We start from the raw sequence: 24265 nt of genomic DNA, 5'->3' as shown, positions 1-24265 counted from the left end.
GTACGTGCGCTCCGGATTTGAGCGCATGCAATAAAGGCAATGTCGTACGCATATCAATCACATCAACACTTATGAAAGAAGAGGCATAACTGGGTTGTTACTTGGCGTTCTCACATAGGCACAGTTCAGTCAGTTCAGTCAGGGTGTGTCGATGAAACTTTGCATAGTTGGATGAAAATAGGTCTCTTTTGGGTATTATTTGCACCCACTTTACTGTAGGTACATGGGTGCATCGATGATGATGACTAACAGCAAGCCAAGCATAACATAAAACTGTATGTGTGTGGACATACTAATAATACTGATTTTTTTTCTGTGCGCGCTTCTTTGGCCCAACATATAGAATAACCCCTCCCTTACATGCACCTGAGTGATATTACTGAAGTGATTGAGCAGCGACCAATATGTATTACTTCTAACTGTATCAGGCCCTGTAGGCATACGCATAGCACTCTAATACAGCATTATCATAGCCTTTATCTATTTTCTTTTAGTGTCTTTACTCATGTCACATGTCTTCTGCAGATCTCGGTTACTAAGATAAAAAGGATATATTAATAATAAACCATTTATTGTTTGTACAAACTTTCCTAATATGATATACTGTATAGTCCTGCTGTCCCTTGTGTAACTCTCCCCACACTGAATGAATTGCACTCTGTGCACTAAGCTGCTTCTCACAGTAAATTATTATTTTTAGAAGACAGATACTGTACTTACCATAAACGAAAGTGTGATTTTTATCTTTGTTAAACAAAGCTACCCGTGGCAGATGCCAAACTTGTTTAAAACAGAGACATTTACAGAGAAGGAGAGCACAAACGGGAAATCCCTCAAACATCTGGAGGATGACATTATAGTTTCATTCTGTACTTATGTTTTGATAGATAATGACAACAGGGATTCTTTATGCTTATTAAACTAATCTTTAATGCCCAGATCCTCATATTGCATTGCACAGAGACCTCAACATTATAGAGATGTCTCCAACTGTGAGCAAATGTATTTTTGGCTGAGATCTGATCTTAGTGATAATTGTTTCTATCTGTTATTGTTGATATGAAATCATATCCTTGTACATTACATAGTAATGGGATAAACCAATTGTATATTTTTAAGCAACAAACACACTGTAAGCAGAAATAAAGTAATACAGTGCACCACAAATCTTTATATATAACAAATATATATATATATATATATATATATATATATGTATGTGTATATATATATATATATATATATATATATATATGTAAATATCATTTAGCAGCAATCTCTTTATAGACTGACAAATACCCCCACACTTAATATAACATACATTCATCTACATGTCAAAGGAGAGATGTAGTCAGTATACCGGCGTGTGGAATCCTGACAGCGTCAAAAAGACATTTTACACTTTCCTAGTTCGTTATACAATTAAATTAGTACATAATACAGAGATGGTCCAACATTTACATTTTTATTATGTATTGTGTCAGCAGTAGAACTGGTTCATGGAGTTTCCTAGTGAATTATTGGGTCTATTGTGACATAATTAGACATTTATATGGCATAAAATATGCTATGTATTGTCTCCTGGCCCTTGAGACTACAATTGTGTAAAGTTGGAAAAATATTGGTTTAGAAGAATGTCGCACCTGTAACAAAGAGTAACAAAGCACTGTTTGCCGCTAACATTAATGCACTTGTTTTTGTAATTGTGTTTTCAAAATTGAACAGAGACAGCTATAATCCAAATAATAAAAGTTGTGTGATTGTGATCTGTTGAAACAATCTAATCTAACCTGAAATAAATGAACCACATATTTTAGTGAAATGTTAAACAATTAATTATAGCCACTCTATTGATTACTATTGTATTGATTACATACAAAGGGGCCCATTGTTGGTTTTTATCATTGCTTCTAATTATTATGTAATTTATGATAGTTTATTGAGTAGTATATTTATACTGAGCAATAGCCTTACTCTTTGTTAATTACTGAAAGGCAGTCAAACTTGACTGTGAAAAATTATTCAAATTTGTCAAATCTAAAGTTGTAGTGAGTTCTTTTGGGTTCACTTGTTTAAACTGTTTAGCTATTCTACACCTTCTTACCATATTACTAAGTCATTTAGGTCCACTGTTTGTATTTGTAGCTCTTTGTACATATTTAATTTTGTACTACTTGATATATTGTTTATGTATAGGAATATGGATTTATCTCAGCTAAGTTCCCAAATGGAGGCTCTTTTGACCTATGCATGATTGGGGTGGAGTGGGGAGATTGTAGAGCATGTTGGGCAAAGATGTGAATAAGTGGAAAGCATCAGATGGTTGACTAGAAGAAACATGCAATTTCCCACTTTCCCCATACAAAGCACAAACCATGGTTGCTATGGAAAATTAGCAACCCTAACATGTTTCCCCCTAATGCAGCAGATAAAGAACTTAAACCAGGTTGGGCCATATAGTCATTATATAATAGCCACGAGCTACCACTTATACATTGATGAAGATAGAGAGGAGGAACTAGCCATGAAAGAAGAATGTGGACAATAGCCCAACACCTTCTAAGTACTTAATGAGTCCATCTCCATACCAACAGCAGTAATCAAGCAATATCTTTTTCTATATCACTGTAAACTCAGGAATAGAATAGTTATAGATGTAGACTCACCAGCTTTGCTGAGAATTAATACAGTATGTGAACTATGGATAGCAGACTTATCAGTCAATTCCTAGGTTAGATAATTTAGAGTTGGGTGGATTAGCCCCCAAACAAAGGCATAACATACATCCTGTAAATAAATGGATTTATTTTCAGCTGCAAGCATCTTACGATATGTGCAATTTAAAGTGAGCATGTAAATGCATCTGCATGAAGATACTTTTAAAGCACAACAGGATAAATTTATGATTCTGCATACTGGTGTTATTCAACCTTGTAATGTAATCCCTTGTTCAATTTGTGCCATACACAATGCACATTATGCCACATTGTATGGCCAATATCCACACAGAATAATTGGCAGCTGAGGAAGCTCTGATAATTGGCCATAGTGCATCCTACATGACCCAGTAGAGATGTCCATTGAAGAGGTCACCATCGATGGCAACATCAGTATCTTCCATTGATGGAAATTCCTACTTGAGGGCAGCCAGTGCTACAAGGGAAATATTTACTTTTAGACAATGTCCCAGAAGAGAAGAAGAGAATATAGAATGAGTGTGGTGGGTCGGGAACAGTTGCTTTGGAGGAAAGGGTGGTGATAATTTGTGACGATGGCTAATAAAGAGATTTATACCAGGAAACTGGTACAGGAACACTTTAAGGCTGAATTCTTTTTGAGCAGCAGACACCAAAAATTTTTCACTAGTTTGTATTCAATATTTGTTGTATATACATGAACTAAATGACAGTCATATCCATTAACATCATTACGTTACACTCTATGCCAATGAAATAAGTTTATGCTTCACTGTTAATTCATAAACATGACAGCTAAACAGCAGGTTTACAGATACATTTGCTTAAAAGTGTGGTTTGCAGGGGTTTAGTTAGTGACTTGATCCACCACTGATTGATGGTGGGTTCTAAAATGGAAATACAGTATTTATTAAAGGTTGGTTTGACCTTTTAAACAACCTGCCATTGGTTCTTGTCAGTTTTTATCCCCTTATCCTGCTGATGACAATCAACTGCCAACCCACCCTGTGCAGTCTTGTATTATGCTAAAAATGTGTTAATCTTATTTTTATTCAGACAAATGACATGACCATCCTCCCTCAAAAAAATGAATAAAACAAAAAAATATTGATAGCCAGCCCTAATCCTTTTAGCCTAGGTCTTTATTCTTTTCACTAATCAGCACTAGGCTAAACCAGTCAGCGTAGTGCTGATTAACACTATAGCAGGGAAACAAGCAGAATAGGGTCCCCGTGTCATAAGGTCAACCAGCCCTAGACTGATCATCCCCTGGCAGGAATCCCTAGGAAAATGGTGTCTCCCCTAGCAAAGGACAACCACCCAGGGCTCTCCTCTGTACCCCTGGTGCTTTGGTTATGGAGGTAATGAGTAAATAAGTGCTAGCATGCCCTTGTAGTTCTTCAAGTGCCATCATGTCCTGGTAGCCTCGCTGGGACATATAGTCCACCTGTAAAGGACAATATTATTAATAATTATTTTATTACCCCCATATCTAAAGCACCAGGAGTACGAAAAAGAGCCCTGTGCTTAAAGCCCAGGCCTGTTTGTCCTTAGGGAGGGGGAACCCCACTTTTTATGACCAGTGTAAGGCTGGTTGATATTATGGCAAGGAGAACCCACACTGTGTGTATCCCTGCCATAACCCTGGTTGGTTCAGCCTAGAACTGGTGAAAACCAGGAGGGACCCCATGCCTATTTTTCACTACCAGCCTAGGCTTAGCGGTCTAGGGCTTGCTATCAATATGCTTTTTTTTAGCTTTCTATTTTTAATATAAAAGCCTGCACCGATCTTATTGATCTCTGTAGTGATTTCTTCAAACTTTCCTGCCAGAGGCAGTTCATTTATTTGTGCATCTTTAGCTGTGGCTTTACAGCAGTTTTGCAGTAGGTTTTAACCTGACACTTACTACCGTAAATACAGTATTTTTACATAATTTGAAGTACATTTTTATTCAAAAGTTGGTTTCTTGGCAGTGTCCCATTGGTTTGGGCCTTAGTAAGTCTGTGGATAGCAAAACTGCTCAAAAACCACTGGATAACACAAAACGACTGCCTAGTAAATATACCCCTTAAGGTGCGTACACACACAACGATGCAAGTAATGAACGATTTTCGTTCAGTTTTTCCCTTGAAAAAGTGAACGAAAATTGTTTTACAAAGTAGTTGGTTTTACTTTACATAATAAATGATTTTCTGTGTGTTGAAGGCAAAATGTTGCAACTTCTATTGAAAATTGTTCAGTTGGCCAGTCTGACTGAACTACAAACTACAATCGACAAACGTGAACGTGCATGAACGATAATCGTTCATCGTTTATTGTTTTACACTGAACGATTTTTTGAATGATTGAACGATAACAATGTCATATAGTTAAATCGTTCAAAAAATTGTTGTGTGTGTGTACGCACCTTTAGTATGTAATCAAAATGAGTGATCCAATTTAATAGCGCCAACATATGCTGCAAATCTGTATGTTTGCACCAGCAAATAAATAAATTGTATGTCATGTGCGCAAAGATATACTCATATATTAGATATCACATAAGAAGCAAATATATGGATATAAAAAGAGCACATTACATGTGATGTTACATTATAAAGATAGATAATCCTGATCATTGCAGTAGAGTGCATCACCTTCCCTGGTAGCTGGTACAGGGATGTAGTCAGGAAACCGTGGGTCTAAATGCCGACCGCCGCCTAATCCTGGCAAGGTACTAATGACAGGCGTCGAAATCTTGACACCTGTCATTAGACCTATGCTGGGAGCCCGACACCCGGCATACCGAACAAAGGTAAGCCGGACACGGACAGCTGCGGGGGAGGGGGGGAGGGTTAGGTTTTAGGGCTCCCAGGGGGACTTAGGGTTACCCACCCCTTCCAGAGACTTAGCTTTAGGCTGCGGGGAAGGGGGTTTATGGTTAGGCTCTAGGGGGGAGGTTAGAGTTATGCACCTCTAAAGGAGGGTTAGGGTTAGGGCCAGTGGTAGTACCTACTACACCCCTGGTACTATGTAGCCATTGCTGGCTGGAGGGATACTGTAGCTGCTGGAATCTCACATATCTATCCACAGGAAGCCAGATGCAGATGACCAGGTGCAGCTGTGCTTCACCTGCTGGCACAGTGATGGGCACAACTTAAGGGTCTCATCTATGTCATCAATGCACACAGTTGTTGTCTCTCTCTGCAAGGTTGGGACAGCTATGATTATGCTCCAGAGCTGTCGATCAGATAGCACCTCATCATTAAAAGAGCCCATAACATCCAGACAAGTGCTTGTTGTGATCACAATCATAACAATCTTTCCCACTTCCAGCTGTCATTGAGTTGTAAAATAAGCACTATACTGTAGCTGGGGGTATGGGATCAGTACCTGGAAGGCATGTCTCCAAAGCCTTGGGGAAGCACCTGCACTCACAATAGTTATGCCCCTGGCACACTCTACAGTACATTGATTAGTAGCTGACATGCCTCCTGGTCTATAATTTGTGTCACAGCTCCAGAAGAAACAGCTCTTTATGATATGTAAAGTGTTTTCCCCAATAGATTAAAAACTGGGACAAAAAAGATGATCCCATCTGGTGTGTTTATTTAATAATATATCTTTTGCTGGTTCACTACAGGTCTCAGCAGGTCTTGGATAATTACATTTGTGTCTTTAAAAAAGACGATCATATAACATTTGCATAGGTTTTGAATCAAGAGAAGGTAAAAGGCTGTTGGTGAGACATTTCTTAAAGTTCCAATAAATTTAAAAAATTTATTTTATTTCGTGCCTTCAGCTGGTCTGCAGGGAACTGGACAGAATGCAGTGTAACTTGTGGCACTGGTGAACAGTTTCGACAGATTCACTGCAAGCAAAGAAGACATTATAAACTGGAAACTGTGGCAAACAAATTATGTTCCACTCCACCACCTGCCCACCGGCAAACATGTAAAACACAGAACTGTCCTCCAGCGTGGAGTGTTGGACACTGGTCAGAGGTAAGATCAAATTATTTTCAGATGAGGGTATGATGACTCTACACAGGAGAACAACCATATCAAATACACATCAGAGTCACTCAGCGACCCCAAGCCCTTTCCTCTTCCCTAAAAACACCCATTCAATTGCAGTATTAGGGGACCATAACTTACTGTAGTGGGACATATTTACCAGATGTCCTAAATCAGGCCAAAAATCCTTTTACTCAGCACTAAGGTATGTGTATGTAGTGCAAAATAAGAGATGTGAATCATCAGAGGTAGAATAAAGGGTTATATTTTAAGAAGAACAACAATGATATAAAAATAGTAATGCAAGAATAACCACAATAATTACATGCAAAAGCAGCATATACGGTTAATAATATTAGCAGACACTATGATGGTAGGTAGCTGCGGTGTGCACTGGAGGTTAGTCCACACAGCAGATCAACTGAACCAGGTGAAGGTTTATTAACCAGGTAGGAACAGGTCAGCACATGGTTAATACTGTAGCAGGTACAGATTATCTGGAGTCTCCAGTTGCAGGCAGGAGAGTTTGTATGATTTGCTGGGTGTTGTGGTGTGCCGGATGTTGCACTCACTCTATATGGCTATATTAATAGTGGTGGCAATGGAATAGTTAGTTTATATACTGTAGTACACTGTTGGCACTAGTGCAGAGGTTCTAAAATGTTGTCCTCAAGGCCAGAGCTGGATTAAGGCTTGTGGGGGCCCTGCCACCACCACAGGGAGCCTAACCCGTATCCTCGCCCACCCTTCCCCCCCGATTACTTACCATCTGGCTCTGTGTTTTAAATGAAGCAGCACAGTCAGCGCTGCTGCATAGAGTGCACAGCGGCTCCTGAAGCCCGACATCAGTGATCAGCGTCATATGATGTGTCATGTGGTGCTGATGAGGGGACTTGGGAGCCGCTCTATGCGGCAGCGCTGACTGTTCTGCTGCATTCAGAACACAGAAATGCGGCAGCTCAGCCCCCATATGGGTTGGTTTGTTATGTGTGTGTATATATATATATATACACACACACATAACATATATTAAATAACCTGAGGAGCGCTTAATATTAAAATGAAATAACCTGAGGAGCGCTTAATATTCACAATTTCAATTCCCTTTACTAATACAATATTGAGATAAATATATAGATTTTGAGTCAATGGAAGATGACAGTTGACACACAAACCACTTTAATCATTCCAAAACACTTTATTAAAATTCAAAAATACATAAAACTTTTCTTATTAGTATATAACCTGTCATTATCCAAATTATAAGGAACAGGATTATTGACCAAATCTTTGTCAATTGTGACGACAATCATCAAAACGCGTTTCGTTGATCACAACTTCATCAGGGGTTCTGTGGCCTCTTTGACTTGCTTGTCTCAAAAATGTGAAAAAATCACCCTTTTAATGACAGCTAATACTGGTTGATTTGTTAGACAGCTCCTGAGTATTTTTAAATTTTTAATTATAGGAACAAAATATCTCCTTAGTTTCTTGCTCCTGTTGTATAACAGATCATATATAAATCCCAGACTTCTCTAATTCTTCTTTAACAAAAATATCTTAATTAATTACTTGCTCCTGAGCAAATCCCAGACTTTTCTAATGCTTATTTAACAGAGGAATAGTCCTTCTCCCACAAAGGCGTATCAGCGGTATATGGTATGTGATAGAAACTCGATACGCAAACATGTGTCTACAGGCTATAGACGAGACAGCTGCACAGTTATTGGGTCAGTTTAAAAATGCAATATTGTGACTGGCAGGAGGCTATGAAATGATCAGCTGTATATGGTGTGTGATAGAGACCCGATACACAAATATGCATCTAACTCCGCAAACATAGCAAAATGACCATGAACCATAGCAAGCAACCTACAGTACCAGCGGGATGATACTGTAGGAAACAGCTGTAGAAGCTCAGGGTACAGCAACAAAGGTGACTCGGAAATCAGGCAGAGTTGCAGAGGTAGATCACTGTAAACGAGCAGCAACAATAGCGACTTAGAAGTGAGGCAGCACTGCAGATAGTAGTGTCTCAAGGGTTCATACTGGTGATACGTGCCAAAGAGACATTCTGAGCAGCAAGTCCATACAGTTAAGTAACAGATTCACAGTGTGGATAGCTAGGCCGGTCTGAGATGCTCTCATATGCTACCAGAGACCAAGAAAACCTTGCCGCTGAAACTCTGAAAATAAAGACATATGTAACTGTACTGGAAAAAACCCCCACAAGGACAGAAAGAATTATTGTGTAAGGAGAAGAGGTTAGAGATGCGTCTTTAGTGTACAAGAGAGAGAGAGAAAAAAAGGAGATAGAGAGATAGAAGACAATGTACTGTAATGTACACTACTGTACTTATGCGGCCTGGCAAGGCCACTGGGCCCGGGCTGGGAGGGCTGAGGCCCTTCAATTTGTGGTACTGTGGAAAAAAACAAAACAAAAACATGTCATTTTACCTCAAAACAATGTGGGAAAATGTCAATAAATTCAGCCTGACAGTACTATTACTACAGTATTATTACACTTTACTGACAGTATGCACTTACTGAACAGTATGGCCCATGGGCACTAGACCAGTTGTGTATGAGCCGATATTGTTTGCCATGGTGGTGGCATCGTCAAGTGTACTCTATGCACACTTGCTGATGCCGGTAGCGAGGAAAGACGAGGGGGTGGGAGGGTTAACAATATCCATAGATTGGGCTGCATGTACAGTCCACTGGGATATCGTTGACACCTCGGGGGAGTGTACGCATGCATCCCTGGTGATTTACTGCATACACACTAGACGATGTGAACAATATATCATTGAACCATATTGTTATCATTCATGCAAATCGTCTGGTGTGTAAGCCCCTTAACCCTTAATACAGGTCGAAACATACTGTACAGTACCGAAAAATAAAAAAAACACACTGACAGAATTTGTGTGTAAGGAGAAGAGGTTGAAAGATGCGTTTTTGGACTACAGGAGGGAGAGATAGAGAGGGACACTGCGAAAAGGAAAAATAGGAGAGAGATACTGTACAGTACAGTAGAAAACAATGTAGTGTACAGTATGGAGAGTAAAGGGTCTGCTGGGCCAGCTGCGGCCTCCTGTGGCGGCTCCTCATCATCATCATCATCATCATCAGTTTCTGGAACTGTGAAAAGAAAATTTTGGCACAAAACTATTTGAAAAATATCAGTAAAATAGCCCAGCAATGTTATTACTGTACTACTGTATTATTCACTTTTTTACAATGAGAGGCTCTTGCTTGCTTTGGGGAAAGGGACCTGATGCACTGTGTGTGACTACCGACCACAGTACTACCTTATGCCACAGCTGCGGAGCGGCTCCACTGGGCATGCGCCAGAGATCCCAGTGTAAGCCCTCAGAGCTGACAGCCACCACAGCGCCGACGTACTGACATTGACGCAAGTTTGCACTTTAAATGCACAATCAGTTTGTAATACAGAGAGCACTCTCTCAAACAGAGCAGACTACCAGTTACTGGTCATGAGAAATCACTATAGTGTCCAAGTCTGGGACAGCGCCGACATTGACGCAAGTTTGCACTATAAATGCACAGTCAGTATGTACTGTAATGCAGACATCCAACTTTCGCTGTGTTTGACTTCCAACCCACTGGGCATGCGCAGTGCTGTGATCTTCCATACACCATGGCATAGCACTACATGGCGTATGGAGTGGCTCCACTGGGCATGTGCAAGTGATCCCATTGCAACCAATCCACTGGGCATGCGCCAGAAATCCCACTGCAACCCCACCACTGGGCATGCACCAGAGATCCCATTGTAACCCCTCGGAGCTGATAGCCACCACAGCGCTGACATGCTGACATTGACGCAAGTTTGCGCTTTAAACGTGTAATCATATTGTAATACAGAGACCCCACTTTTAAACAGCCTACAGTACTACTAATTTCTAAAGTCATGAAATCACTATACAGTAGTCTGGGATGCAGTGTGTGACTCCCGACACACTGGGCATGTGCAGTAGAAATAGACTCAAAATGCCATACTGTAGCGCGACTAGCAAGGTGCTACCTGGGTACTGTATTGGAATGCTATACACCCCTTTCTTGAGCACACAGTGGTATAAAGTAGCATAGAAATGCCAGGTGGTGGGAAGTTGTGGATAATGTATTGAATACTGAATTAGGGAAGATTTAAAAAAAAAAATATATATATATATATATATATTTTCAAGGTCTTGAACCTGCGGGACAAGAAGACTGTAGTGTAGAAGCAGTGAGGCTGGGCATTAGCCTCCTAGCCCACACGCCTCAACCCGATACTATAGTAGTTCCTAAAGTCATGAAATCACTACAATGTCTAAGTCCGGGACAGTGCCGACAGTACTTACATTACTGCAAGTGTGCAACTTCAACTGCACTGTCAGTGTGTAATACAGAGCTGTGCGTGCATGTGAAATATTTTTATATAAAAGTAGAGGACTCACACACTTAATGATTTCAAACTTTATTATACATTCTTCTACAGCTTTATTATACATTCCTGATTCCATGTGGAAAATGCTGTACTACTGTATAGTGTACCGAATCACCACTTCTCAGCCAATCATCGGGCCATGATACAGAACATGCATTGGAAATCAGACGCATGCTCTGAGTAGTTTAGGAAAAGTGACACCTGGTGGACAAAAAGTTGTATTACACGTTATGACTTTTTCCATGGCTACGCTACATTATGAAACTTTTTGTGTGGTGCGACTCATGGTGTGGTGTGTGGCGTGCCATGCGTGGCAAACTACATAGCACAACAAACTAGCTGGACACATCTGTACATGCATCATACATAAAAACCAGATTGGACTCTCACCATAAGGTTATGTCTACAAGAGCAGACAAACAGCGCATAGATATAAAGATAACCAGGCATCCCCGGAACTTGTATGGGTGTCCTCAATATGCCTTGAAAAAGATACCAATTGATGTATCGAAATGCGTTGGTGAGGAGGATCTTCTGACACAGTGAGACTTGATTCAGCGGGTGATAACAGAAGTTGCGGGGATGCCTGGTTATTTTTATATCTATGCACTGTTTGTCTGCTCTTGTAGACATGTCCTTATGGTGAGACATCCACTCAGTTTTTTATGTATGATGCATGTATAATATTAAAGTCTGTATTACACTATATGGAATTTCTCACGTTTTCCATATGATTAACCCACCAGTAATAAGGACCAATCTGGTGAGATAGGAAAAAAAACAGGATATCCTGACAACCAGTGAGAGAATCTGGTTCATCATACCACATTTAATGGTACAGTTTTAACCTGGCATATGCAATATAAGAGCTGACTTTAGCCTGACAATATTGCACTATTGTATGTTCCTTTATGTTTTTTTTGAGATACATGGTCTAAGAAGTATACATCTTTAGAGCGAAGATTTTCATCATTTCAAAGCGCCAAGGAGACCCATTGGTTACCTTTCTATAGCATGAGACATGTTCGTTTGTTGGGATACCCAGACCCTGAAATGTTACCTCAGCAACAGCACAGTACAGAATGGTCTGCAGGTCAAAAAGAAACCAACACATACAGTAGCATAGACAACAGCACCTTTATGCACAAATTTCAAGCAATGTTCTTGAACTTATAATATCAATACATCAAGAATTTCTGATGCAAATAAACTCAAATATGTTAGCTTGAGCACCAGCTAGAACCATTCAAAGAACAATCTGAATACAGCAACTTCCCCACAACCAATAGATTAAAAAGAGGAAAAAACAGCCTCATAAAAACAAAGAAAAGGACAGGATTGGCATTAAAAAAAATAAGACCAAGGGCTCTATTTACTACAATCCGCATATTGAATGCGGATTGTAGTGTGATATTACCGAGTGAATTCGCATTGCGAATTCAGGCAATATCACAGGGATTTACTATAAATCCCTTGCAGGGACAGAGCTTGCGATAAAGCTCTGTCCCTGCGGATCCCCTCCGCACTCTAGTCACGGTATTTTCGGAAAAAATATCGCGACTAAGAGCCCGCGCATGCGCCGACCGACCACCGCTACTACCCCCCCACCGACGCTAAGCCCTGGCACCAAGCCCCGCCCCCCGCAATCGCTGACCCCCGCAACCCCCCCTCCCCCCGCCCGTGACCCCCCCTCCCTTCATTACACTTACCTGCATCCTCCTGGCCTCCGGTGATCTTCTCCTAGCTTCCCGATCAGGTGATCTCCCATACTGCACTGGGTCCCGATCAACTGATGACCGGGCCCCAGTGTACTATGGGAGACCAGCTGACCGGAGAGGAGCCATCACCGGAGGCCCGATCACCGGTCCCTGGATTCAGGTAAGTAAAAAAAAAAATGTTTAATTTTTTTTTTCTTTTTTTTACAGTAATCAGCTTGCGGTCTGCTTAGACAACATAGCTGATTACTGGTACCGGCTCCCGCCTCTGCTCTCCCCGTTAGAGCAGAGTGGGAGCCCGGTAACCGGGGGAGACCCTGGATAACGCCACCTCCAGGTGGCGTTATTATCACAGGGCTTCCCCCGGTATTTTTTTACAATTTATTTTTAGTAACTGTGGTCGGATCACATTTCCCATTACAATTATGGGAAATGCGATCTGCTTTACTAAAAATAAGTGATACTGGGGTTTGGAGTAGAATTTTACTAATTCTACTCCAATTGCCCTGTAATAACTACAGGTGAAACTAAAATAATGTGAAAAGGGTGTGAAAACACCCTTTTTCACTTTATTTTAGTAAAAATAATGTTAATAAATAGAGCCCCAAATCATCTATGAAGCACAGTTTTCCCATTAGAGGTATTATAACAACAAGGAACAACTTCATATGTCAAGAGAATATAAAGACTCCACTGTATAAGAAACTCAACCTAGTCTACCAACAGTATATGATCAGGATACAACATATCAAGCCAAAGACTATTCACTCACTAAAGTCATGTCTCTAAAGGATCGGACTCAAACACTTCATTCTCCATTTATGAAATTGAGGAGAAACAACAAAATAGCAGGACAATAACTGAAACAAACATGGTTGAAGATGATAAGGAAACTCAAGAATCCATTACATCAGACTGTCATCATCTGACAGCCCTAGAATATGTGCCCCTGCAGAACAAGTTACTCAACTGCAACCACTGGCTCTTTGGGAAATATTTTTCTAGATATAGAGGCAAGTCTAAGGACTCGCCAAAAGACAAGCACTGTAACACACCAAACAAGATGACCAAAAGAAAATTAGAAGAACTAGAAGGAATCTTAGGGGATGACAAAAATTCAGGAGCAAGAGAGAAGTCTGCAAATGGCTAAGGAATGAACATCAGCGACATAACTCTAACTAGAAACAAAATCACATTATTACACAAAGGCCTCAAACTTTGCCCCAGTCAAACATCTCAATAAATTTGAAACATATTTGTACATACGGAGATTTGTTACAAACTTTACTCTCAAAAAGATCTTCAGCATTAAACCAAAAGCACAGTACATACTGTATAAAGTACAATAAGTCAAGCTTAATCATTCAGATTTAAAACACCATCCTAATTCTACCCAAACTAACTCATCACCACATTTAAAAGCATAATGGAACATGATATAGAAAAAAAGCAAAACAAGACAGAATTTCTATAATCAAGAGACTGATGTTCTACATGAACCCAAAAGAGTCAAATAAATCTGGTGACAAAGGCGGTGGAATCATCCTTTTGAACAAACAAAATGACCTTACAGAAACACAAAGACTACTAGGGATAAGGAAAAGAAACTCAGCAAGGACCTCGCAAGTGAACCCTCAAGTCCATACTAAATGAAGACCTCCAAGCAGGCATCTAGTCAGATAAGAACATTCATTCCTCACCACAGAACATCCTGAAATACCCATGTTTTTATTAATTACACTGATACACAAAGACCTTTCTAAACCACCAGACAGACTGATCATCTCGGCCATCAATTTCTTAACAGTGAACCTGTCACAATATATAGATTCTTTCCTACAACTGTGTGTTAAAAATGTCACCATACAGTAAATATATAATGCAGATGCTCAACATCCTTAGAGTACCCAAATGGGAAACTGACTACTACAGTAGCTTACCACCAGTGATGATGCATTCCTCTACACCATTATTAAACATGAGCAAGGCATCAAAAGCATCCACCACTGTCTCGGGCAAGACAACAGCCTAGATCCAGCACAGAGTGGATTCATACTGTACTGTACTTGCAGAATAATTTTTAATTTGTCACACAACTATGTTTGGTTCAAGGGTAATTTCTACCTACAGAAAACAAGGAGAATGTTGGGGAAAAGGTACTGTCCCAAAATACTGTATGATCTCTTCAAGAACAGATAAGACAGACCAATAAATTTGGTGAGAGCATAGCTTCAGAGCAATCTGGTTCTTTGGACCATGTATGTGTGTGTATATATATATATATATATATATATATATATATATATATTCACATTAGGCAAACAGCACACACCTTAAGACAAAAATTGGGAGTGCCTGACACATAAATGTAAAGTGTGTGTACACAAAAAGAGAGTCAGCACATCCAGGGTAACAAGGTAGAAAAAAGATTTATATTCATTAACTGTCCATATTAATAAGCATGATCACATGACAATAATAAAAAAAAAAAAATACATATATAAACATATTCTCAAACAATTCCTGAAACTTAAATGGATGTTCACACTGAAGACCCTCACCACAAAGGATCTCAATATCCATAACAAAATAAAAACTAACTTACACCTTTAATTCCTAATATAACAATCTATCAACATGAATAACCTCTGATATGACCTTCTGTAACTCTCCCTAAAACCAACACTATTTATATCAATATCCCACCTTGATCCACACTGGCAACCAGATGTTATAACTGTAAACATGCATGCATAAGGTTATAACACTGTTAAAATGCTGTAAACAACATTAAACCTGTGTCAGGGATACTCACTGTACACAGAGTGTCAACAGCCCATTCCCAACCCCCACCAACCTTATTTGCCATATTTACGTCATTATTTTTGCTAGTCTTACATTACTACCATTGTATTATTGTTGTACTTCTTAAAATACAGCTATTTATTCAACTTGTGGTGATTCACATTTCTTATTGTGCATGATAAACACATAACTTAGGACTGAGTGCTCACTACTAATTTGTTTGAAATATCTCCCTAGCGGTCTAACACACCTCATTAGAGAGCAGCTTACCCAAGCACATCACCTACCCAACTCTCTCTATGCAAGTAATCCCATTTTCTTTTTATGCAGCTTGGCAGGCCAGTCCGTGCAATTTTGGAGCATCCTCAAACATAAGGACAGATGATAAAATATGCTGCTTTCTCATAACAGTTATTACAGCATTGAAAAACTGCTGGTGATATAACTAAATCCTTGTTCTTGTCTGGCTGGATCCCGTAATACGTGGTCTATATATGGAAAAAGTTATGGTATTTACCATTTCCTGGAAATTTGAGTAACAAGGGAACAATCTAGACTTCCTTCCCCTGACAATAATACTATAGCTCATATTTAAAGAGTAAGCCGCCTTGCCCCCAGCTAGCACTACCATTATATTATTACCTGTAACAATGAATACAGAGAACAAACATTGTGTTATTAGCCTGTATTAATGGTGTTCAACAACCCCAAATTCCATTAATAAACACCTTCCCATGTAATACTATTCCACTGCCTTCCCTCTAATTCACCACTTCCCGCACTATCCATCTTCATGACCTATTATTAATCACTCCTAATCACTAGTCCTGATTCTGAGCCATATGGAGCAGTGTCGATTGTTGGTAGCCCATCTGTGAGTTTTTGCAAATGCCACTGCAAACTCCTTCCGATGCCCACTTTTAACACCCATGCACACTGTATTACCGATTGGTGTGTCCTTATACTTCAGCATTGGTCACACCATCGAAACTTGCACTATGGCAGGTACAATTAGCAGCCACATCACATGATCCCGTGAAAGGGTGTCTGGCACTGCCACTGTTGCTGAAAAAAAGCAGCATGTGGCAACAAACTTACATCAATTCAAGGGGCTAGCATGAGTCCCCCTTGATTTATGGGCCCATGTGCAGTGTACACCATGTACCCATTGTGAATATACCACTGTGTGGTCCTCTTTTATTTATGTCTTAGATTACATTTAATTAAATAAAAGTTAGCTGCTCTATGTTTCATTTTACAGGAATCCGTATAAATAATATATACTTCTGAGATATGTAACATATGTCTAAAATATGGAAATCATGTATGTAAAATTAAACAACATTTTATTATACAAATACATAGGGTCTGATTCAAAGTTGTAGACCATGCTGATGTTATTCGCAAATGGATAGATTTTTTGACACTGCGCATGAATCAAGGTACATTACTGTAGTCATACGCTGCAAGTCTTTAATCGCTGTGTGATTGATTGGCAGGGAGCGTTTGGGTGTGGCAACAGGTGTGTCAGCTAAAAATGTGGGCGTTTCAACTGTTTCGGGGACAATTCACATCCTGCATCTGCAATCCCATATGCAGGAAACATGACAGCGGTGTCTCAGTTATGGCAGATATTCTGAGTGACCATGTCAATGAGTCGATGTTTTCTTGATTTGCCTCCGATGCTGCGTATGTACACACACTTGCGATGTTTCAAGTGAGCGTCTAATTACAAGTCCCTGCTACTGTTGCATTAGCATATCTTTGCATATTCACAGCTGTGAATATTGCTACAGCATTAGCGTACAATTCTGAATCAGACCCATTATTCACATTCTTGAATAATACACGCTGTAATACAGTGTTTGCAAAAATGTGGGGATTTGGGGCAATTTTCTTTGTTTCATCTGTTTTACATGGATATGGACTCACAACAGTGTAAAATGTGCACCTCCACCTTCATGTACTTAAAGATATTTAGAACAAGACGTCAGTTTACTTTATGCCTTCAATGAGACACCATTTGCAGCTTTAAGAAGTACAGTACTATATGAAAACACATTTTGAGTGCATTTCAACCAATGGAATAAAAACACACAAAAGTGACACATGTCATGATGGCTTGTCCCAATGTCCCTCTACTCACACTATTAACTAATTGTTGCCCATGGCTACACACACAAGGAAATCGCTTCTGCCAACATTTCTTTATTTGAGGTGTTCTAGTTGTATTGCTTTGTTTAGGGGCCCTGTTGTGGGAGTGGCCCATGTGACCAGCAACGCTATACAGACTGGTGGCAGCAGCACCTTCACCCACCACTCACACCAATGTCACTGTGCACAGACTGCTATGTAGCCCATCCTACTCAAGTGAACATGGGCCCAAAGCACCTCTCCCCCACCCCTTACTGGCCGCATCCATGATGCCACACCTATCTCTTGCATTGATGATGTCAATACTTTTTGTTTTAGTTATTGCTCAGCTTTAGCTCCATGGATTTAGATGAAACAAAGTGCAGAGTTTCCACTTCAAAATGATGCAGATTTAATTATAATCGGTTCAGTAGTTTTTCACCAACTGGGAACAAACAGACAGACACAACGTTCTTATTATATTAGTATACAGTAGATAGACATTTAGGACATAAATGAGGCTTATGTGAAATTTGAAAATTATTTTATTATTTAATATGGGACCCCTCATTTCCACATTCTCAAATTTATTTGGATCAGTGTAACCAAAATGTAGGTATATTTTGATTTTACACTGATAGTTGCACAAAGTAGAATTTGGGCACCCTCCTGTGTATGTGTGAGGTGGACAAGTAGCCACATATTTGCAAAATGAAATGATTACCGGCATATTTTACACTTTTGTATATAACTTTTTGTCTACCAACTATTCTGTGTGTAAACTGTAGATAATGTAAGGGAGTGATTCCCAACCTCGGTCCACAAGGCACACTAAGAGTCCTGATTTTATTGACATCCATGCTTGAGCACAGGTGGTTTAATCAAAATAACTGATGTATTATTTAAGTCACCTATGTTCAACTATAGATATCCTTAAAACCTAGACTGTTAGTGTGCCTTGAGGAGCGTGGTTGTGAATCCCTGATGTAAGGGACAACAAATATAATATGATGTTTTCGCATTATTTTAGTGTTCCCGAACCTGTGGCAAGGGCTGGAGAAAGAGATCAGTGGTTTGCAAGAGCACTAGTCATTCCATCCAAGTTCAGATGCTCCACAATTCTGCCTGCACATCTGAGTTCAAGCCCAAAACCCAAGAACCCTGTCTTGTCAAACGCTGCAGCAAACCAAAGAAGTTGCAATGGCTTGTGACCAGCTGGTCAGAGGTAAGGATACTGTTGGCAGATCTATCAATTGCATTGATGATACTTTGCAATGTTGTGACAGGTCATTGATGTTTTATTATGCAATATTTATTTGTGTGTTGTTAAATTATAGTGGAGTTTTAGGTTTGTGACGTTGTGCAATCTGGAATATACATTTCTTTGATACTAATTCAAGTTTAAGGTTCTCTAGTGCAGATCACAACTTTGAGGACTTCAGAGTTAGCATAACTAAGCAGGACTTAATTCTGAGTGGCACAGATCTCTGTTCATAGATGCAAATGGTGAGTTTTTGCATACAACACATGTGCAAATGCGAATTTATGCATCTTTGTGTATATCTGTCCTATTCTTATTTGGACGCAGCTTAATCCGATGTCTCTTTATGTGAAATAGGGCTTTTCTTGGCATGAGATCGGCAGTGGCAATGAGATCATAAGTAACTAGGGAATGGCATAGTCATGTATCAAAAGCTCTGTGCGCTTCTCAGTCATGTGTACAGGCAAGGAATCCTGTTTCTGACAGATCTCTTTTACCTAACATGGGGCTGGTGCAAGTGCAGATATTAATTGGAGAGTATATAGATATTAGGATATTGTGTATTGTTTCAATGTGAGGTAAATTTGCCTCACACAGATCAGTAGAATGTCAATTCCACTATGACTCACAGGAACAGGATACCTGTATATATATGAATTGTTTCCTGTGGCTCTGAGTCAGTGAGGACAGGTAATCTACATGCCCTTTGTTCTGTTCATCAAGGTTGTGGTATAATTATATCCATACACCTAAATAGCAAGCTTCAATTATTTAGGATGCTTTGAAGGGATCCTATGCTAGTTCGTTAGGATGTATATTTCTCTGAGGACATCCTGGCACCAGGAAACTTAATATAAAGGTGCATTCAGTTATGGTAACTGTGTCAGCAAGAATATGCTAGTAACTGTACTGGAATTTATTGTCTGAGCCGCATATTGATACCTTAGACAGGGGAAACTGGCACCAAAAAATGGGGGAGATGTATTATAGCGGCACGTTAAGTGCCGCTATATTGCTTCCTGCTTCGCCTCTTTACTAAGGTGAAGCAGGAAGCACAAACGATGAGATGTATGAGCATCTCATTTGCCGGAGCGGGGGAATGTTCACTCCCCCTCCCTCTGGCAATCCCAGCTAGAGTACACATTGCATCAGCCTAGTGCTGATGCGCTGTGTCTCTGTCCCGGCCTTCTCCACTGAGCATGCGCGGGATCTCACAAGTATCGCGAGATCCCACGTGCAGCCCTGGAGCCGGCAGCCCCCGCAGCAGGGACAGTGCTTTCCCTGCTGTGGGGATAGGGCATCGTCAGGCTGTAACTGTCTATGGTGACAGCTGCAGTGGGCAGAATGGTCACACAAACTGACCGTTCATACATTGCCCAGGCTATTGGAGCTGCTATGTTGTAGATAGCAGTGGCGATAATGACAGGGGCGCATAGCACCCCTGTCATTTACCACCAAAACCCGATCATACATCGGGGAGAAGCGGTATCAGCACACATAACATGTGCTGATAACACTTTGACGCTTCATACATCTACCCCAATGTGAGGTAATCAACCACAAGTGTATTCAGCCTGGTCTCCCAAGTGTGATTGCACATACATTAGAGATCAAAAGCCTCATAATCTTCCATTCGGTTTATCATGTGAAATTTATATTTTTATGATGATAACTGAGAGCTTGCAAAATCCCATAGAACTAGCTGGTTAATGCGCAGGTTAGGTGCAATATAGAAATCACTCAAGGTATAGTTTAAGACATCACAAATGGATCATATTTATGCTCAAATTGCTGGTAAAATAACAGGGATTAAATCATATCTTAAGAGGCCTTCCCAAAAAATACTCAGATTCTATGACTTGTTTTAACCGATTAAATTTTCCAAATCCTCCAATCTGTACCCATATATTACAGATATATTTCAGTGATTTGCATATCAATTTTAGCAAATCAAAGATTTGCCAATCTTGAGAGGCTCATCATTTTACTAGTTAAATCAGCTACCTATTTATAGCCCTGATTGATCACTGAAATTCAATATGTTGGACAACCTGATTTGGCAATTCTGGTCACTTATTAATGAGAATAGGCTCAGTGAACCCCATACATTGCAGATTGTTTGGTACAGTCGTTTGCAAAATGACAAATTGTCACAATTAATCACAGATGGGGGCCATTTGGTAGTCCTTACCGCAGAAAGTCACGTACAGTTACTGTATTTGGATTTAAGTTAAAATTTCTGGCAGTTCTGGGATGGTCCCACATTTAGTTACCTGGTCAGCCAGTCAGCAGAGACTTAGTTATGAAATCCAAAGGGTGGGGGCACAGGGGATAAAAGTTATGAGCACCCTTTGATCCTGGTTCAGCCATTGGAGATCAATCTGATTGAGAGGCTGTTTCATTATTTCTGCTGTGCCCCCAGCATGTATTAGCTGCATGATATTTCTGTAAGTTTATTTCCTTTTTATTTGGAATTGCAAAACATATATGTACTTTGTAACCATTTTTCTTTGTAACGTTTCTGCAATTAAGCATTGAACTTGTTTTTGGAAACAAAATATTCTTTATTAGTCTAATTCAGTGGTTCCCAAACTGTGTGCTGTGGTACCCTGGGATGCCTCAGGACACTTGCAGGGGTGCCTGAGTTTGGTGTTCCAGCACCAAATCAAATTATTTATAGTCAATGTATTGTAAATATGTGGACAAACAGAAGCACAAACCTGTCCACCACCTCATAACTGAACCTAAGGATGACAGGTAAGCACAATTTACTTCACCTTACTACATTTTTTTCAGAATCTCTCAATAACAAAATTTTGGCTTAGGGGTGCCATGAAAACAATGCTGGTACTCTAGGGTGCCGTGATTCAAAAAAGTTTGGGAACCATATATGCTCCAGAACCCAGTTTTTGAGGAGGCTAATAGACTGCTAAGGTTATGCTATAACTGCTATTAATTGCTAGAAGATGGCAACCAACTAACTGTGTGGGAGTTGTGTTGCTGAGCCTGAACAATTGTGTTGTAGATTGGCCCCTTTGAGTAATTACCATCGGTGGTGGTGGTAAAAGAAGCATGGTACCATCTAAGTTTTCACATTATGAGTTCTGGCCATAGCCATAGTGCAACTCGTCAGGAATACTTACTGAGGTCTGTGACACTAATGATGATGGTTGCGGCTGCTGGCATAAAATCAGTGTGTGGTTCTGGTTTCCACTTACTCAAGCACAAACCCCCATGTTAGTTTAACGGATGCTTATATTAGCATAAGGTAGTAAATCAGGCTTCTGCGGCTTCCCACAACTACAGCCACTTTGCGTGCAACTCAGGATCAGCTCTAAGATGCCAAAGGAAAGGCAGCTATGGGAATACAAACTAGTAAAAACATTTTACATACTGGAGACTGGTGTAAAACTAGGGATGGGCTTTAAGTTTCATTACAATGCATATAGTCATGAAAAGTATCCTAAAAAAATCTAATAAATAGCACAACTACATAATGACCAGTAAACCAACAAAAAAACAGCTGTGACTTCTTAGCTGCATCCACAGATTCACATTATACAGAAATTTCCAAAATACGGAAGGACACAAAGTAAATAGTTGCTACATTCCATTGCAGAGGCTCAATTTCTAATTACGACAGTGTGAAAAAAGACCTTGTTAAGCATAGTCGAATGCTTAAGGATGGTAAAACTGTAACAGTAACTGAGAAAATCAATTCCTCGACCAGCATTGAGTTTTTGTCTGTCTTCTTTACTGTACTTTAACAGCTTCTAATTTTGTATACGCTTTGGCTTAGCTCCATTGCTTTTTTTGTTGCATGTGTATTTGTGATGCATACCATAAATATTATGTTTTTTAGTGCTCTATTACATGTGGATTAGGAGTTCAGAAAAGAACAATACAATGTACAGAAAAATATGTCTCTGGAAAATACAGACATCTTGCTTCAAAAAAATGCTCACATCTGGAGAAACCAAACATAGATGTTGAAAAAGTCTGTGAACAGGCGGAATGTCCAAGATATCCCTTTCACACTGTAATTAATCATCCTCGAGGATCTTGGTACTCTTCTCCGTGGTCTCAGGTACTAATACAAGTTTTCTCTTCTTTAGGTATGAACCAGCAAGTTGGGCAACTTGTTTTAGTTTTTTTGCTAACTGTCATTCAAACCCATTTGTGCTTCAAAAAGTATGAAGATATTAAATAAAACTGCATTGAATCACAGTGCATTCAACTGGAAAATAACATACAGTAGTTGTCTTTCACCATTTTAACATAATTTAGAAGCAAAGAAACACTGACTTGAGTTGTAATATATGTACGGTGGTACTTAAAAGTTTGTGAACTCCTCTGAATTTTCTATATTTCTGCTGAAATTTGGCCTAAAACTACCTCAGATTTTCACACAAGTTCTAAAAGTAGATAGAGAACCAAATCAAACAAAAAAAAAGTTTTTATTGAGGAAAATTATCCAATATCACATATCTGTGAGTTGCAAAAGTATGTTAACCTTTGCTTTCAGTTTCTGGTATGACCCCCTTTTGCAGCAATAACTGCTTCTAAACATTTCTGGTAATTGTTGATTAGTCCCGAACATTGGCATGGAGGAATTTTACCCCATTCATCCATACAAACAGCTTCAATTTGTTATGTTGGTGGGTTTCCTCCCATGAATTGCTTGCTTCAGGTCCTTCCACCACATTTCGATTGGATTAATGTCAGGACTTTGACTTGGCCATTCCAAAACTTTCAATTTATTCTTTTTTAACTATTCTTTGGTCGAATTACTTCTGTTCTTTGGGTCATTGTCTTGCTGCATGACCCACGTTATCTTGAGATGCAGCTCATGGACAGATGTCCTGACATTTTCCTTTAGAATATTCTGGTATAATTGAGAATTAATTATCCCATCAATGATGGCAAGTCATCCTGGGCCAGATGCAGCAAAACAGGCCCAAACCATGATACCACCATGTTTCACAGATGGTATGAGGTTTTTATGCTGGAATACAGTGCTCTCCTTTCGCCAAACATAACGCTTCTCATTTAAACCAAAAAGCTCTATTTTGGACTCATCTGTCCACAAAACATTGTTATAATAGTTTTCTGCCTTGTCCAAGTGATCTTTAGCAAACTGCAGATGGGCAGCAATGTTCTTTTTGGAGACTAGTGGCTTTCTCCTTGCAATCCTGCCATGCAC

At 39.7% G+C, this 24265-nt stretch overlaps 1 protein-coding gene across 1 annotated transcript in view; it reads left to right on the top strand.

Moving 5' to 3' along the window:
• Positions 1–24265, top strand: part of ADAMTS16 (ADAM metallopeptidase with thrombospondin type 1 motif 16) — a 337999-nt gene that overhangs the window by 297452 nt on the left and 16282 nt on the right. The window contains exons 19-21 of the mRNA XM_088442271.1: positions 6479–6680; positions 18832–19026; positions 22925–23149. Coding sequence (XP_088298397.1) covers positions 6479–6680; positions 18832–19026; positions 22925–23149 — 622 coding nt within the window. The remainder of the gene's footprint in view (positions 1–6478; positions 6681–18831; positions 19027–22924; positions 23150–24265) is intronic.

This window comes from Taudactylus pleione, unplaced genomic scaffold (assembly GCF_031769625.1).
Source record: "Taudactylus pleione unplaced genomic scaffold, aTauple2 ptg000309l, whole genome shotgun sequence".
Taxonomy (NCBI): domain Eukaryota; kingdom Metazoa; phylum Chordata; class Amphibia; order Anura; family Myobatrachidae; genus Taudactylus; species Taudactylus pleione.
This window is presented reverse-complemented; position numbering and strand designations above follow the sequence as displayed.